Source organism: Thamnophis sirtalis, unplaced genomic scaffold (genome assembly GCF_051295495.1).
Source record: "Thamnophis sirtalis isolate CommonGarterSnake01/CBP01778 unplaced genomic scaffold, rThaSir2_p1.2 scaffold_14, whole genome shotgun sequence".
Classification (NCBI taxonomy): Eukaryota; Metazoa; Chordata; class Lepidosauria; order Squamata; family Natricidae; genus Thamnophis; species Thamnophis sirtalis.
Window position 1 is genome coordinate 3972105 of NW_028261394.1, and position 15089 is coordinate 3987193.

Genomic DNA, 15089 nt, shown 5'->3' on the forward strand with positions numbered 1-15089 from the left:
GAAGGATACTGCAAAATCTCCATTCCCTCCCCACTCCAGGGGAAGGATACTGGAAAATCCCCATTCCCTTCCTACTCCAGGGGAAGGATACTGCAAAATCCCCATTCCCTCCCACTCCATGGGAAGGATACTGCAAAATCCCCATTCCCTTCCTACTCCAGGGGAAGGATACTGGAAAATCCCCATTCCCTTCCCACTCCAGGGGAAGGATACTGCAAAATCCCCATTCCCTCCCCACTCCAGGCGAAGGATACTGGAAAATCCCCATTCCCTCCCACTCCAGGGGAAGGATACTGCAAAATCCCCATTCCCACCACACTGAATCACTGCAGTTGTCAAGTTAGTAACACAGTTGTTAAGTGAATCACTGCCGTTAAGTTAGTAACATGGTTGTTAAGTGAATCACTGCAGTTGTTAAATTAGTAACACGGTTGTTAAGTGAGTCTGGCTTCCCCATCGACTTGGCTGGTCAGAAGGTGGGTACAAAAGGCCATTACGTGACCTCGGGACATTGCAACCGTCATAAGTACATGCCAGTTGCCAAGCTTTTTAATTTTGATCAGGCGACCACAGAGGTGCTTGCCACGATCAAGAAGTATGGAAAACGGTCATCAGTCACATTTTTCAGTGCCGTTGTAACTTTGGACGGTCACTAAATGAACTGTCGTTAAGCCGAGGACTAGCTGCCCTCCCTGGCTTTGAAACGAGGGAGGGTGGATAGCAAGAAGGAGGAGCGCAGCTGAATAAAAGACCCTTCCTCCCCTCCCTCATTTCGGTTATTAGCGCCGATCTCTTTAGGGAAAAAACAACACACACACACACCCCAAAAATGTCTCAATTTTCCTATATTGTTAGGCTGTTTCCAGAAGTTGCTTTTATATTCAATTGTTGTTTAAATGGGACTTCTCTTCGGAAACGTACGAAGTGAAACGTACACAGGTTGATTTGCACTTGTCAAGAGCTACCGAAATCTCGGCTTTTAACTGTCAAGATCCTTTTATTTCTTTTTTTTTTTTTTACCTTCTCTTTCCTTGCTTTTTCATCTTCTTTTTTTTCTTTTTTTAATGTCTGAAGCAGCTGGGCAGACCGTATTTATTTCACAGCCTGGATTTCTTTTTTTAAAAAAAATACAAAAATACAAAAACAAACACGCTATAATAAGGGACAGTTGTAAGGGAGGACATTTCTATCATATTTTTATGTAGCACATAATTTGCATAATGATTTATAAATTGCCACATTTCGTGCATTTCCTTTGCCTGGCTGGTGTCAATCATTGTGTGTGTGTGGTTTTTTTTTCCTCCTGGCAAATGCACTCAGCTTCTTTTTATGGAAGCGTTGACTATTCCACTCAAAAGAAAATGTAAATGCCCATTGGTGACCCATTGGTACATTTTCAGTCTGTTTTATAGGTATAATTTTGCTAAACCAAGCATCTCTCTCCCTCCCTCTCTCTCTCTCTCTCTCTCTCTCTCTCTCTCTCTCTCTCTCTCTCTCTCTCTCTCTCTCTCTCTCCCTCCCTCCCTCCCTCCCTCCCTCCCTCCCTCCCTCCCTCTCTCTCTCTCTCCCTCCCTCTCTCTCTCTCTCTGCCATTATGAATTGGAGAATGGCGTTGTTGTTTTTACGTCTGAGAGTTTTTATTTATTTATTTGTATCCCACCTTGTTATTTCTGTAAACAGCTCAAGGCAGAGATCACATCTAATTCTCCTCCCTCCTCTCATTTTCCCTTCAATAAGGGTTGAAAGAGAAGGATTGGCCCAAAGTCGCCCAGCTGCCTTTCATAGCTAAGGCGGGATTAGAACTCACCGTCTCCTGGTGATTGGCCCAGAGTCGCCCAGCTACCTTTCATAGCTAAGGCGGGACTAGAACTCACTGTCTCCTGGTGATTGGCCCAAAGTCACCCAGCTACCTTTTATGGCTAAGGGGGGACTATAACTCACTGTCTCCTGGTGATTGGCCCAAAGTCACCCAGCTACCTTTCATAGCTAGGGCGGGACTAGAACTCACCGTCTCCTGGTGATTGGCCCAAAGTCACCCAGCTGTGGCTAAGGCAGGACTAGAACTCACCATCTCCTTGTGATTGGCCCAAAGTCACCCAGCTGGCTTTCATGCCTAAGGCGGGACTAGAACTCACCACCTCCTGGTTTCTAGCCTGGGAGTTCAAGTCCACAGGCCTCAAAGTTCCCAACTTGGGACCCCCCTGCCGTAATGGATTAAGATACATGCTTAGCTGGGATTACTTCGCTTGCAACCTTGAGGCCATCCCATTGTGGTCACAAGCCCAGCGTTGTGGTTGCGTTGCGGTTGCGAGAGACAGCATTTCTCCAGCCAAAATCCCCCGCTGCAGCCCTCTCAGCGCCTCAGCCCCGATGGGAAGACAACACAGTGATGCAAAAACAGATCAATCACCGTTAAATCAAAGTGGGATGTGGGCAGCCCGGCTCCCATTTGTCTTCTGCTCCCTGCAAGGCTGCCAAGGGTAGTTCATTATATCTCGGAGCCAGCTTATTAAGCAGCGTGAGAGGATTCACCTTAGAAGGGATTTTCATCCAGAGGCGAACAAGGGAGATTTTAATCCAGGCCAGGGAGAAACGGAGAGAGCTGTTCTTACAAGGCAGGGTTTAAATTAAAGGTGAGGATTTCAACCTTGAGGCCCTACCTCAACGTTGACCAAGAGTTGAAAATTTAAGATTACAGAGTCCAATGTGCTACAGATTCACATCATGAACCTCTTTCCTTCATGCTATCACCCTATCTCCCAGGCATCTCCTTCCCCTGGACTATAGGGATAATCCACCTCCTTCTTTTATTAATCCTGGTTTATCCCCCTGCCCCAACTCCTGAATGGTTTCCTTTGCTGAGATGGACTCTTAACGTTCTTGACATCTCTGAGGTTACACAGCGAGGACAATTCATCCATGGGACGGCTGACCTCCAGAAGTTCTGGGCGCTCCATCACTGGAGGTTTTCAAAAAGGTTTCCAAGACAGCCATTGCAGGGGTGGGTTCTGGAGCTGAGGTGGCACAGTGGTTAGGATGCAGTACTGCAGGCCACTTCAGCTGACTGTTATGTGCAGTTCAGCGGTTCTAATCTCACCGGCTCAAGGTTGACTCAGCCTTCCATCCTTCCGAGGTGGGTGAAATGAGGACCCAGACTGTGGGGGGCGATATGCTGACTCTGTAAACCACTTAGAGAGGGCTGAAAGCCCTATGAAGCGGTAGATAAGTCTAACTGCTATTGCTATTGCTATCCCATCGCAACCGGTATGCTGCGATGGGGCCGGGCACCCTCGTTGGGCACACATGCGAACGCCACCACCCTGTGGCACCCAGCTGCTTGGCGGAGGTCCCGCAGGCACTGCATGCTGTGTGCGTGTGAGCAATTGACCCATGTGCATCAAAAAGCGGGTGGGCCAAACGAGCCACCATTCCTGTACGGTGGGCGCTGTCTCCCAGCTACCACCAGTACGCCCGTACCGGGCAGTACCAGCCGGAACTCACCACTGAGCCATCAGTACCAGAATGGGATGGGCTGGAAGGCTTCCAATCTCCCTCTCAACTCTGTTATTCTTATTTGTCACACCACTATTAAGCAGAAAAGGAAGATGTCCCTTGTTCTGTATGCCCTTAAAAACAGCTTCAAGGCCTTGGGGGATTGGGCTGGTGGGATTGTTTTCTGTGTTTAGATATATTGCAAATCCCCAAAACACGGTAAATCTGTCCAAGATGACTCAGCTACATTAATAAGAACCTCTGTGCTTTTGTAATTGAGCTAATCCGAGCTCTGCTACCTGTGGCATTGGCCAGTTGTTGGTATCTCACCCTCAAAGGATGTCTTCTCTCTTTGATCCCACCTTTCCTCCATCATCCAGCTCTTGGCGTGGCCAGTTGATGCCCCAGATGTTAAGACTGCCGTCACCATTCCTCCAGATTTTCATGGCGTCCACAGAGGATACATAACCAACCTGAAGAAATTTACGGCTTACTACACCTCGATCCTCTGCTTCACCACCCCGGGCGATGGGCCACCCAGCCCACCGCAGCTACTTCAGACTCACGAAGACAGTAAGTAGAACCATTGTCTTTACCAGTGTCACGCAGGCATGCATCGGGAAGTCAAATATTCCAGCTTGTTGACCGATGCAGTTGATCCAGACCAAGATCCTTCCAGCATTTGTTTAAGGACTTCTGATTAGGGGTAGCCCCCTATTTAACTACAGGGAGTCCTCAAGTTACAAACATCCATTTAGCAATCATTTGAAGTTATGACAGCACTGGAAAAAGTGACATATGACTGTTGCAACATCCCCTCGGGCACCTGAATGAAATTTGAGTATATTTGCAAAGTCAACGGGGGAACTTGGGTTGGCTTTACAAGCCAATGAAGCAATTAGCTTGATAACTGCAGGGATTTGCTTCAACAACCCTGGTCAAAAAAGGTCATGAAATCGGGTGTGATTCATTTAACAACCACCTTGTTTAGCCATGGAGATTCTGGTCCCAATGACGGTCGTAAGTCGTACCTCCAATGCCGAACACCTTACTCCAGAGATGTTTCCCTAAGATTAATTCTCTGCAACCTCAAAGCCCATTCAATCTATTCCCTTCCCCTGTGGCAACAGACAACGAATGTTTGCATTCTTTAAATGCATAAATTTTCAGATATTTACGGAGTGACCCTTTTAACTATCACTTCTGCAAATTTAGAGTAGAGGGATATCCAGTTCCTCCAATCTTCTTCCTTAAGCCTTTACCTCCCCCACCTCTCCCAATGCCACCGATTATCTTCCTAGCCAGCCTCTTGAGCCTGTTCTGTTTTTCCACAAGAGATGCGTAGCCTGACAATGAACAAGGTTTATAGCCTTCCTAATTGGGTGAAAACCTTTCCTCGGTTTGATTAACCTGCGCAAAGGATCACTGCAGATCTGGAAGAAGGAGAAAAAAGAGACTCTTATCTCGGTGGAATTCTTCCACATTGGAAGAGAATTGGCTGCAAGGGTATAAATAATGTACAGCTTCGCCTTCTGGGAATTGGTTTGTAAATTATCCAGCCTTATGAATTGGTTGCCCTGTTCCTAAGAATCAACTGTAATTAAGGCATCCTGTTACTTACCCGAGCAGAGCGAGGAAGGGCTAAATTATCATTTCATTAGACAAGTTTTATATTTGTCCATCTTTTATACTGCAGATCAGTGTTTCTCAACCTTGGCAACTTTTAAGATGTTCGGATTTCAACACCCAAAATTCCGGCTGGGGAATTCTGGGAGTTGAAGCCCAAACTTCTTAAAGCTGCCAAGGTTGAGAAACAACAATATAACAGTTCTAGGCTCCATCAACAGAGGGATAGAATCAAGGTCACGTGAAGGTTTAATACGACTTTATAAGGCCTTGGAAAGGCCACACTTGGAATACGGCATCCAGTTTTGGTTGCTATGCTATCTTTTCTATATGTGGAGTCTCTAGAAAGAGTGCAGAGAAGAGCAACAAAGAGGATTAGGGGACTGGAGGCTAAAACATATGAAGAACGGTTGCAGGAACTGGGCATGGCTAGTTTAATGAAAAGAAGGATTAGGGGAGACATGATAGCATCTTCCAATATTTCAGGGGTTGCCACAAAGAAGAGGGAGTCAAGGTATTCTCCAAAGCACCTGAGGGTAGAACAAGAAGCAATAGGTGGAAACTAATCAAGGAGAGAAGCAACTTAGAACTAAGGAGACATTTCCTGACAGGGAGAACAATCAATCAGTGGAACAACTTGCCTCCAGAAGTTGTGAATGCTCCAACACTGGAGGTTTTTAAGAAGAAGTTAGATATCTATTTGTCTGAAGTGGTGTAGGGTTTCCTGCCTGGGCAGGGGGTTGGACTAGAAGACCTCCAAGGTCCCTTCCAACTCCGTTATTCTATATTCTAGTGTAGATGCTATAATGGTTGTTGGTAGAAAGCTGGCTGGAGGATTCTGGGAGTTGAAGCCCAAACTTCTTAAAGTTGCCAAGGTTGAGAAACACAGGTATAGATGCTATAATGCCTGTTGGTGATAAGAGAAACAAGATATCTATATATATTAAAAAAAACACCTTAGAGCTAATATGCATTCAGATCTCTTTCCACCTGCCAATCTCCTGGATCTTTGAGGCTGAGGTCCTTGATGGATTGCTGAAACCCAGGAAGGGTCGATCTGGGCGGGGAGAGCCTGACTGCGACCCCCTTTAAGGACCCATTAAAGGCAGCTCCAGAGGTCTCTTGAGATACAGACCAGATAAATGAATCACCAGGTTGAATTATTGATTCATATTAGCCAAGGAGAAGGAACCCTTCAACACTTCAAAGACAGATATTGAAACATCAAGAGGGCCTTTCTGAAATCTCGGAAGGATTCAAGTAGAGGCTGCTGATAAAAAATAAATAAATAAAAAATCCAGGTTAGAGCATTTCAACCAGAAGATACCCCTGGGCATTACATACCGAGGCCTCGTCCTGTCCAATCCGCGCTGAGTTATAGCAGCGTTTCTCGCTGATCTCGGTATATTTCACAAGGATTTTCTGCGGTGTGCAGCATTTGTCACCCAAGCGCCTCGCAGCTTGCCAACGGGAACAAGCCCATCTCTGCATATATCTTATTTTATTTGGGGGAGTTGGGAGCCTAGAAGATGCAAAAAGTTTGGCAGGGCAGAATTAGAACTGCCTGCCTGTCAACCCGTGCAAAGATTTGCAACCGCAGTGGGCTTCAACCGCAGGGATTCTCCGCTGTCCGCCACCGTTGCAGAAGGCAGCTCGTTCTTTAGCTCATTCGTGAAATCCGGGTGGCAGAGAGGATAATTAAGGCCTGCCTGATCAACTGAAGCCTCCTTGTCTGGTTTCACACAACCCAATTAACAAGGTCAAGGAAGGATCTCATTGCCTCCATGGCCCTGTGTTCATAAACGTGGCTTGTTTTGATCTCGGGTCAGTTGTCTTATAGGCAGGAAGGAACGACGCCTTTGGCTGAGCTTCCGTAGACCCAGAAAAGAGATTAATCTGATAACCAAGGAAAGCTTGTTGCGTCACTTAATTTTACACAGGTTTACTGAAACCCAGAGTGGCTTCGGCGGATGGTTGCTCTGGATTAAGGTCCCGAGACATCCATTGGCTTTGAAGCCTTCAGAACTTCCTCTGGCTGCACGTTAAACCAGCGCTATTGATCCGGCATTTTTGACATCCATCTAACTAGCATGGCTCCAAGCCAGTTATTCTTGGCTACTGCTGGGTTTCTTTTTTTTTATTTTAAATAGAATTTATTTTTATTTTCAAAACAAGCACAACACATCAAATCTTCCTTCTTTACATACTGCAGAAAGTGTATCAGTTGGTTACAAAAGGTTTTCGTGCATCTCTTCCACAGTCATCAAGCGTAATTCATATTAACTCAAGTATTTTAACTCAAAGGTTTATACATGTTACCCTTATACCTCCATTTTTTAATTTAACTATAAGTATTTAAATGTCCTTCATCGTAAAATATACCGAGATTTAATACATAACCACAAACTGGCATTTCATTTAATATTTCTAAAATACTCCAATGGGTTTCTTTTGTTCTTTGCCAGCTGGTCAAAAAATTAGCTCTCCCCTTCTCTCTCTTCCTCCCACCCTCCCTCTCTCTCTCTCTCTCTCTCTCTCTCTGCCTCTCTCTATATCTCCATTTCTCTCTGTGTCTCTCCATATATCTCCCTCCCTGCCTCTCTCTCCCTCTCCCTCTTTCTCTCCATTTCTGTCTCTCTCTGCCTCTCCATCTCTCTCTCTCTCTCCCTCCTTCCCCCTCTCTCCCTCTCTCTCTGTCTGCCTCTCTCTGTCTCTCCATCTCTCTCTGTGTCTCTCCATATCTCTCCCTCCCTTCTCCCCCTCTCCCTCCCTCTTTCTCTCCATCTCTGTCTCTCTCTGCCTCTCCATCTCTCTCCCCCTCCTCCCCCCTCTCTCCCTGTGCCTCTCTCTGTCTCTCCCTCTCTCTATGTGTCTCTCCCTCTCTCTATGTGTCTCTCCATATCTCTCCCTCCCTCTCTCTCCCTCTCCCTCCCTCTTTCTCTCCATCTCTGTCTCTCTCTGCCTCTCCATCTCTCTCCCCCTCCTCCCCCCTCTCTCCCTGTGCCTCTCTCTGTCTCTCCCTCTCTCTATGTGTCTCTCCCTCTCTCTATGTGTCTCTCCATATCTCTCCCTCCCTCTCTCTCCCTCTCCCTCCCTCTTTCTCTCCATCTCTGTCTCTCTCTGCCTATCCATCTCTCTCCCCCTCCTTCCCCCTCTCTCCCTCTGCCTCTCCATATCTCTCCCTCCCTCTCTCTCCCTCTCCCTCCCTCTTTCTCTCCATCTCTGTCTCTCTCTCTGCCTCTCCATCTCTCTCTCTCTTTCCCCACTCCAGGGGAAGTTGTGGGAATTGAAGTCCATAGCTCTTAAAGTGCCCAAGGTTGGAGACTCCTGATCTCCAGGAAAGATGGTGAAGGGTTGTTGAGTCAAATAGCAACCAAGAGCAAAATCCACCCAGCCATAATAAGATGAGACTCCGGACAACTGATTACAGCCAACCACAAGAATCCTCTCAGGGCTTCTTAACCACTTCATTGAAAGTGAAAAAGCAACATAAGCGTTACAGAAATGGCCACCACTAAATGTTTTAGGATCTCGGCTCTCTTTATTCATTCTTCTGATAAGCATCCTTTCATGAAGAAGAGATGCACCCATTGGTCTGAAGTGGCCTATCGTCTCCTGTTTGAGCCGTGGCACGACAAAACCGCGGTCCACTAAAGCGCGCCCGATTAAAGCGCGTACCTGACATCAGCAGCAGCGCGACAAATACGACCACGGAGATTTTAAAAAGCGCTTTTAAAGCAAGCCGATTCACGTAAAGGTAAGGGTTAGGTTTAGGTTTAGGGTTACGTTAAGCGTTAGGGTTAGGTTTAGGGTTAGGTTTAGGGTTAGGTTTAGGGTTACGTTAAGCGTTAGGGTTAGGTTTAGGGTTAGGTTTAGGGTTAGGTTAAGGGTTAGGTTTAGGGTTAGGTTTAGGGTTACGTTAAGCGTTAGGGTTAGGTTTAGGGTTAGGTTTAGGGTTAGGTTTAGGGTTAGGTTTAGGGTTAGGTTTAGGGTTAGGTTTAGGGTTACGTTAAGCGTTAGGGTTAGGTTTAGGGTTAGGTTTAGGGTTAGGTTAAGGGTTAGGTTTAGGGTTAAGTTTAGGGTTAGGGTTAGGGTTAGGTTTAGGGTTAGGTTTGGGGGGGTTAGGGTAAGGTTTTCGCGTTAATTTTAACTTTACCGCTCACAGCGTGATGTTTTCGTCGCGCTGTGATGACGTCAGGTACACGCTTTTGTCGAGCGCGCTTTAGTCTACCGCGGTTTTGTGGTGGAACCGTTTGAGCAAGGGGTTGGACTAGAAGACCTCCGAGTCCCCTCCCAAACTCTGGCATTCTGAGATGCTTTCACTTGGCTGTGCTTTGACACTTAGTCACTTCCCAATAATGGAGAAAATCCACGGGATTTTCCTAACCCCCCCCCACCCCTCCTTTCCCCCAACCTCAGAGAAGCCCATTCCTCTTTCTATTTATAAATCTGTGCTGTCAAATTCCACCCCAGTCCCTTCGGGTGAACAGCTGGGAGGATGTGACTAAAAGCATCCGTACCAGCGAGATAAGCGCGCAATCATCTTTAGCACCTCCGTGTTTCTGACAGCTCTTGGTTTCTCACTCTCCGTTAGCCCTCGGCTGCTGGCTCTCTTTTTATTTCTTCAATCCCCGAACCGCTGACCTGAATCTGATCCCAAATAAGAGAAGCCTTTTTTCCTCTTAACGGGGTTTTTATTTGTTGTCTGTCGCTGTTTTTGTTTTTTCCCAGCGCCAGGAACGGTGGGACACCTGAGCTTCACGGAGATTCTGGACACCTCGCTCAAGGTCAGCTGGCAAGAACCCGTGGAGAAAAATGGCATTATTACAGGCAAGTATCAGCAAAGTGGTGTCGGGAAAAAAACACCTCACAAAAGAAAAGCCACGGAGGGGGGCAATTGGCCTGGCGAAAGTAGGAGAAAGGAAGGCTGGGGAAATTGTTCCGCTCGGGGGAAACTTGTGTTTGTGAAGAGCCTCTGGCTGAGAGAAAATGTTAAGATCTTGGCTTTGAGCTTCTCCGGAACGATGGAGTCCTCCAAAGAGCGGTTGGAGATATATGAGGACCAGTTACTGCTATTTGACAATAATTGAGCTCGCCAAGAGCGATCTGTGGGAGGAAGCACATCTACACCACCTTTCAGCTCCCTCAACATCATAGCAATAGCAATAGCAATAGCAGTTAGACTTATATACCGCTTCATAGGGCTTTCAGCCCTCTCTAAGCGGTTTACAGAGTCAGCATATTGCCCCCAACAACAATCCGGGTCCTCATTTTACCCACCTCGGAAGGATGGAAGGCTGAGTCAACCCTGAGCCGGTGAGATTTGAACAGCCGAACTGCAGAACTGCAGTCAGCTGAAGTAGCCTGCAGTGCTGCATTTAACCACTGCGCCACCTCGGCTCTTATGCCTTGCCACCACCACCAAGGGTACAAACTTCACTTTCTGCTCTTCTACCACCCTTCTGAGATTAGAGGGCTGCCTAAATTAGCAATAGCAATAGCAGTTAGACTTATATACCACTTCATAGGGCTTTCAGCCCACTCTAAGCGGTTTACAGAGTCAGCATATCGCCCCCCAACAACAATCCGGGTCCTCATTTTTACCCACCTCGGAAGGATGGAAGGCTGAGTCAACCCTGAGCCGGTGAGATTTGAACAGCCGAACTGCAGAACTAGCAGTCAGCTGAAGTAGCCTGCGGTGCTGCATTTAACCACTGCGCCACCTCGGCTCTTAAATTCACACCGAGGTGTGTAAGATGTTTGCCTTGCTCCCCAAAGTGGGGAAACAGCTTGTCGAGTCGCTTCTCCGTCGAGCAAATATGTCCATCAGCTTCCTTCGCAAACACGTAGGTAGGACCGAGAAGGTTCCCTTCTACTTCTCCATTTTGGCGAGATTCAGAACGTAAAGCCCATTCGTTGTGCCACTATTGTCAGAACGTTGTAATACTCAGGGATGGACTGCTACAGGTTTGCCCAAGTTCGGGAGAACCCTTAGCTAATGTTATGGTCAGTTTGGAGAACCCCCAAATCCCACCACTGGCTGGCCCTGCCCAGCCCCCCCCTCCAGTCCCACCCACCTCTCTCCTCCCTTCCCAGGAGTCTCCACGCAGCCCATTTTGGGTGCGAAGTAAGTGGGGGAGCCCGTGCAGAGGATCAGGGAGGGGGGAAATGGGTCTGCTGGAAGTTCCAGAAGCAATAGCAATAGCAGTAGACTTATATACCGCTTCATAGGGCTTTCAGCCCTCTCTAAGCGGTTTACAGAGAGTCAGCATATTGCCCCCAACAATCTGGGTCCTCATTTTACCCACCTCGGAAGGATGGAAGACTGAGTCAACCCTGAGCCGGTGGGATTTGAACCGCTGAACTGCTGATCTAGCAGTAGCCTGCAGTGCTGCATTTAACCACTGCGCCACCTCGGAAACATGCCCGTTTCTGGCCTCCGGAGCCCAGGGGAAGCAGTTTTTGTCCTCCCAGAGGCTAGAGGATAGCCTCCGGAGCCTGGGAAAGGCAAAAATGGACACACACACACACACACGGTGGTGCAGGAGGCCGAATAGGGCCACACCCACCATAGACACACCCACCGATCAACTGGGCAGAGAACCCATTGCTGAAATTTTTGAAGCCCATCCTTGGTCATAGTGGACCTTTCTGCCACTTAAAACCCACACGGCCACGTAATGGTTTCACACCTCTTGTGCGTTGTGAGTATGCCCCTCTTATTCACATCATACATTTGAGCTACGGTAGGCAACAGAAGGGTTTATTAGCAAACATTTGTCATTATGATAAACGAATCTGAAATCCAAGGACAGAAAAAGAAGACCGTCCATCATTCTAGGGAAAATAATTTATGTTGCATAGGCGAAGTTTTCAGCCTTCCTCCTGCATATATCCAGTTAAAAACAATGAAATAGAATGGGGAAGGAGCTAAGTGTCCACAATTTAGCTTCCCGCCTTTCCGTGGAAATCCCGAAGTGAAGTTTTTCAACCATGGTTTTTAGGAGTTTTAAAGACGGTGTAGGGCAATTTGGGGCTCTGGGTGAAGAGTTTTAGACCTTGGAGTGGGAGCAATTCACCTTCCATGGGTCTTCTGTTCTCCTTCCATCTTGATTCTGCTTGGTCCAAAAATTGATTCCAAATCACTGGATGGGAAGGGATGTATACAGGTGGAAAAGGGAAAGGAGCTGGGAGACACACCTCCTTCGCACCCATCCTTCATTTTGAGAAACACAAAATGACGCTATGAATTTTGGCCGACTGGTTTGATCTTGTAGTGATGGCAGCAGTGGTGGGATTCCAAATCTTTTCCTACCGGTTCTGCACTCTGTGTCAGTGCTGGTAAGGTGAGCTGCTCTTTAGCTTGGCTGAGTTGCGGCAATCCATTCTGCCACGCGAATCAGCTGTGCTAAAAAACAAGGGATTCTAGCACAGGGAACGGTGGGGGCGGGAGGGCTGGGCCAGCCAGAAGTGGTATTTGCCGTTTCTCCAAACTACTCAAAATTTCCGCTACCGGTTCACTAGAACTGGTCCGAACCAGCTGAATACTACCTCTGGATGGAAGGCTGCAAGTAAGGAACGGGGGTATATATATCACCCATAGAGGTGACACCTTGATCAGCGAAAGTGGGGGAAAGGCTCATTGACCCTTCGGTCCTTCAACGAAGAAATCCCACAGTGGCTTAGATGTTCGGTAACTGAGGTAGGGTGGTGGAATCTCCAGATAGACTGGAAGGAGGGATTAAGAGAGATTCGAGTTTGGAGTCCTTGCGACCTCCACTAGAATTCTTGAAGCGTTATCTTGCCATTCCCAAGAATGCAATCAAGCAAGCAAGATTCTTGTAACGTAGTTGACTAGTAATAAAACTACCATTGGGTTAGGTTAGGTTAGGTTAGGTTAAGTTTATTTATAGGCCGCCCTTTTCCCTGAGGGGACTCAGGGCGGCTTACAACTTATATAGGAAGGGGAAACATACAATGACATGTAAGACAATACATAATTAAAAGAGTAAAGCAACATTCATTCAACATTCGGGCGGGGGTGGATTATAATCTTTAACCCCAGGCCTGACGGGATAGCCAGGTCTTGAGGGCTGTGCGGAAGGTCTGGAGGGTGGTGAGGGTACGAATCTCCACGGGGAGATCGTTCCAAAGGGTCGGAGCTGCTACTGAAAAGGCTCTCCTCCGCGTAGTTGCCAGTCGACACTGACTGGCAGATGGAACTCGGAGGAGGCCCAATCTATGGGATCTAATTGGTCGTGAGGAGGTAATTGGCAGGAGGCGGTCTCTCAAGTACCTAGAATCACCATTGTGATTCTTCTTGAATGGTTCATTGATTAAACTCGCCAGACTAACTTCATTCCCTTGGAAATGGCGAGAGAAGTCTCAGAGGATTCTGGTGGAGGTCAACTTGTGCCACTTTCTGCAGTGCAAGGACTCCACCGTGTTTCCCCGAAAATAAGACAGGGTCTTATTTTCTTTTGACCCCCGAAATAAGCATTTGGCCTTATTTTTGGGGAGGTCTCATTATTTTTCAGGTGCAGGAGGTGGCAAGCATCGTCACCTCATGGCTGCTGCTGTGTTGCAATATTTTCCAGTAGGGCTTCTTTTAGGGAGATGGCTTATTAGCGCATGCCCTCAAAAGCCCGATTGGGCTTATTATCCGGGGAGGTCTTATTTTCAGGGAAACAGGGAAAGCTTGGGCCCCTCTTAAACCCTCCCTCTGATCTAGGTGGAGATTCCGCCACATGTAGAAGGCTAATTCCACTGTCCCAAAAAGAAGGCACCGTAATCCCTTTTTATTTGTGATATAATGTTGGTCTAAAGATGTAGCGGTCAAGCTTTAAGAGACCAGATCCATGTCTGAAAGATGTTGGTTAGGGCATCGATCATGATGCCATCTTGCAGATTTTGCTCCCCTGCTATGGTCACTGCTGGAAACCGTATTGTGAGGAATCTTTAGGCTGGAAGGGTAGAAGTGACAAAAACCGCTCACTGCTTGCGAAGGACGAGGTGGTTTGGATAAAGCTGCAGAGATAGCTTAGAATTCCTAGGAGATTCCTCCTTCGTCATTTCGCTGTGAAGGTGTCATTTACTGTGACTTTCTCTTTAAATCTAACCCGTGGAATAAGAGGAAAATAGGGGGGGGGCCACCGGAGGGAACAAGCCAGTTTTTGGTAAATTGCCCATTGCAAATTTCAGTGTCTTCCTCGTTCCCTCGATAAATTCTGATTTATGAGGGCCTGGATGCAGGCGGACAGTTTCTGATTGGATGTACAGCTCTCTTGTCCAGAATTTAGTCCAGATCAACAGAAAATTATTTCCGAAGCTCCTGAGGTCATCCGTTTCAGTTACACGGCCCTTTACAAAGAAGCTACTAAGGAAAACTTCTTTACTGCTTTCATTTGAGTCGGACTTCTTCTTCTCCATCTCTTCAGCACTTTTGGCCATTCATCGGTCACATTCCATTTTTTTTTTTTTGGAGTTAGTATCTTGTTCAAAAGAAGGAAGACGTCACTAATTTGCCTTTCCTGATTCTTTTTATCTGCCCCGTTCATTGGACACTGAGACTTCTTCTGCGAGCTTAGTTCTGCCTGTCAGTTCACGCTTCCTGTTTCCAGCTTCAAAGCTTTCTCCTGCTGATAGCAATACCAATAGCAGTTCGACTTATATACCGCTTCATAGGGCTTTCAGCCCTCTCTAAGCGGTTTACAGAGTCAGCATATCGCCCCCACAGTCTGGGTCCTCATTTCACCCACCTCGGAAGGATGGAAGGCTGAGTCAACCTTGAGCCAGTGAGATTTGAACCGCCAAACTGCAGATAGCAGTCAGCTGAAATGGCCTGCAGTACTGCACCCTAACCACTGCCCCCCTTGGCTCTGATGCTACTGTTGAAGTATCAACAACCATTCTACTTGCTTGACCACATGGTGCCCGGCTATTATGACATGGTCACGTGATGCTTGGATGAG

At 47.2% G+C, this 15089-nt stretch overlaps 1 protein-coding gene across 1 annotated transcript in view; it reads left to right on the top strand.

The window, feature by feature from the left end:
- Positions 1-15089, top strand: part of SDK1 (sidekick cell adhesion molecule 1) — a 501088-nt gene that overhangs the window by 333865 nt on the left and 152134 nt on the right. Inside the window, 2 exon segments of the mRNA XM_087729082.1 lie at positions 3873-4065; positions 9850-9948. Coding sequence (XP_087585208.1) covers positions 3873-4065; positions 9850-9948 — 292 coding nt within the window.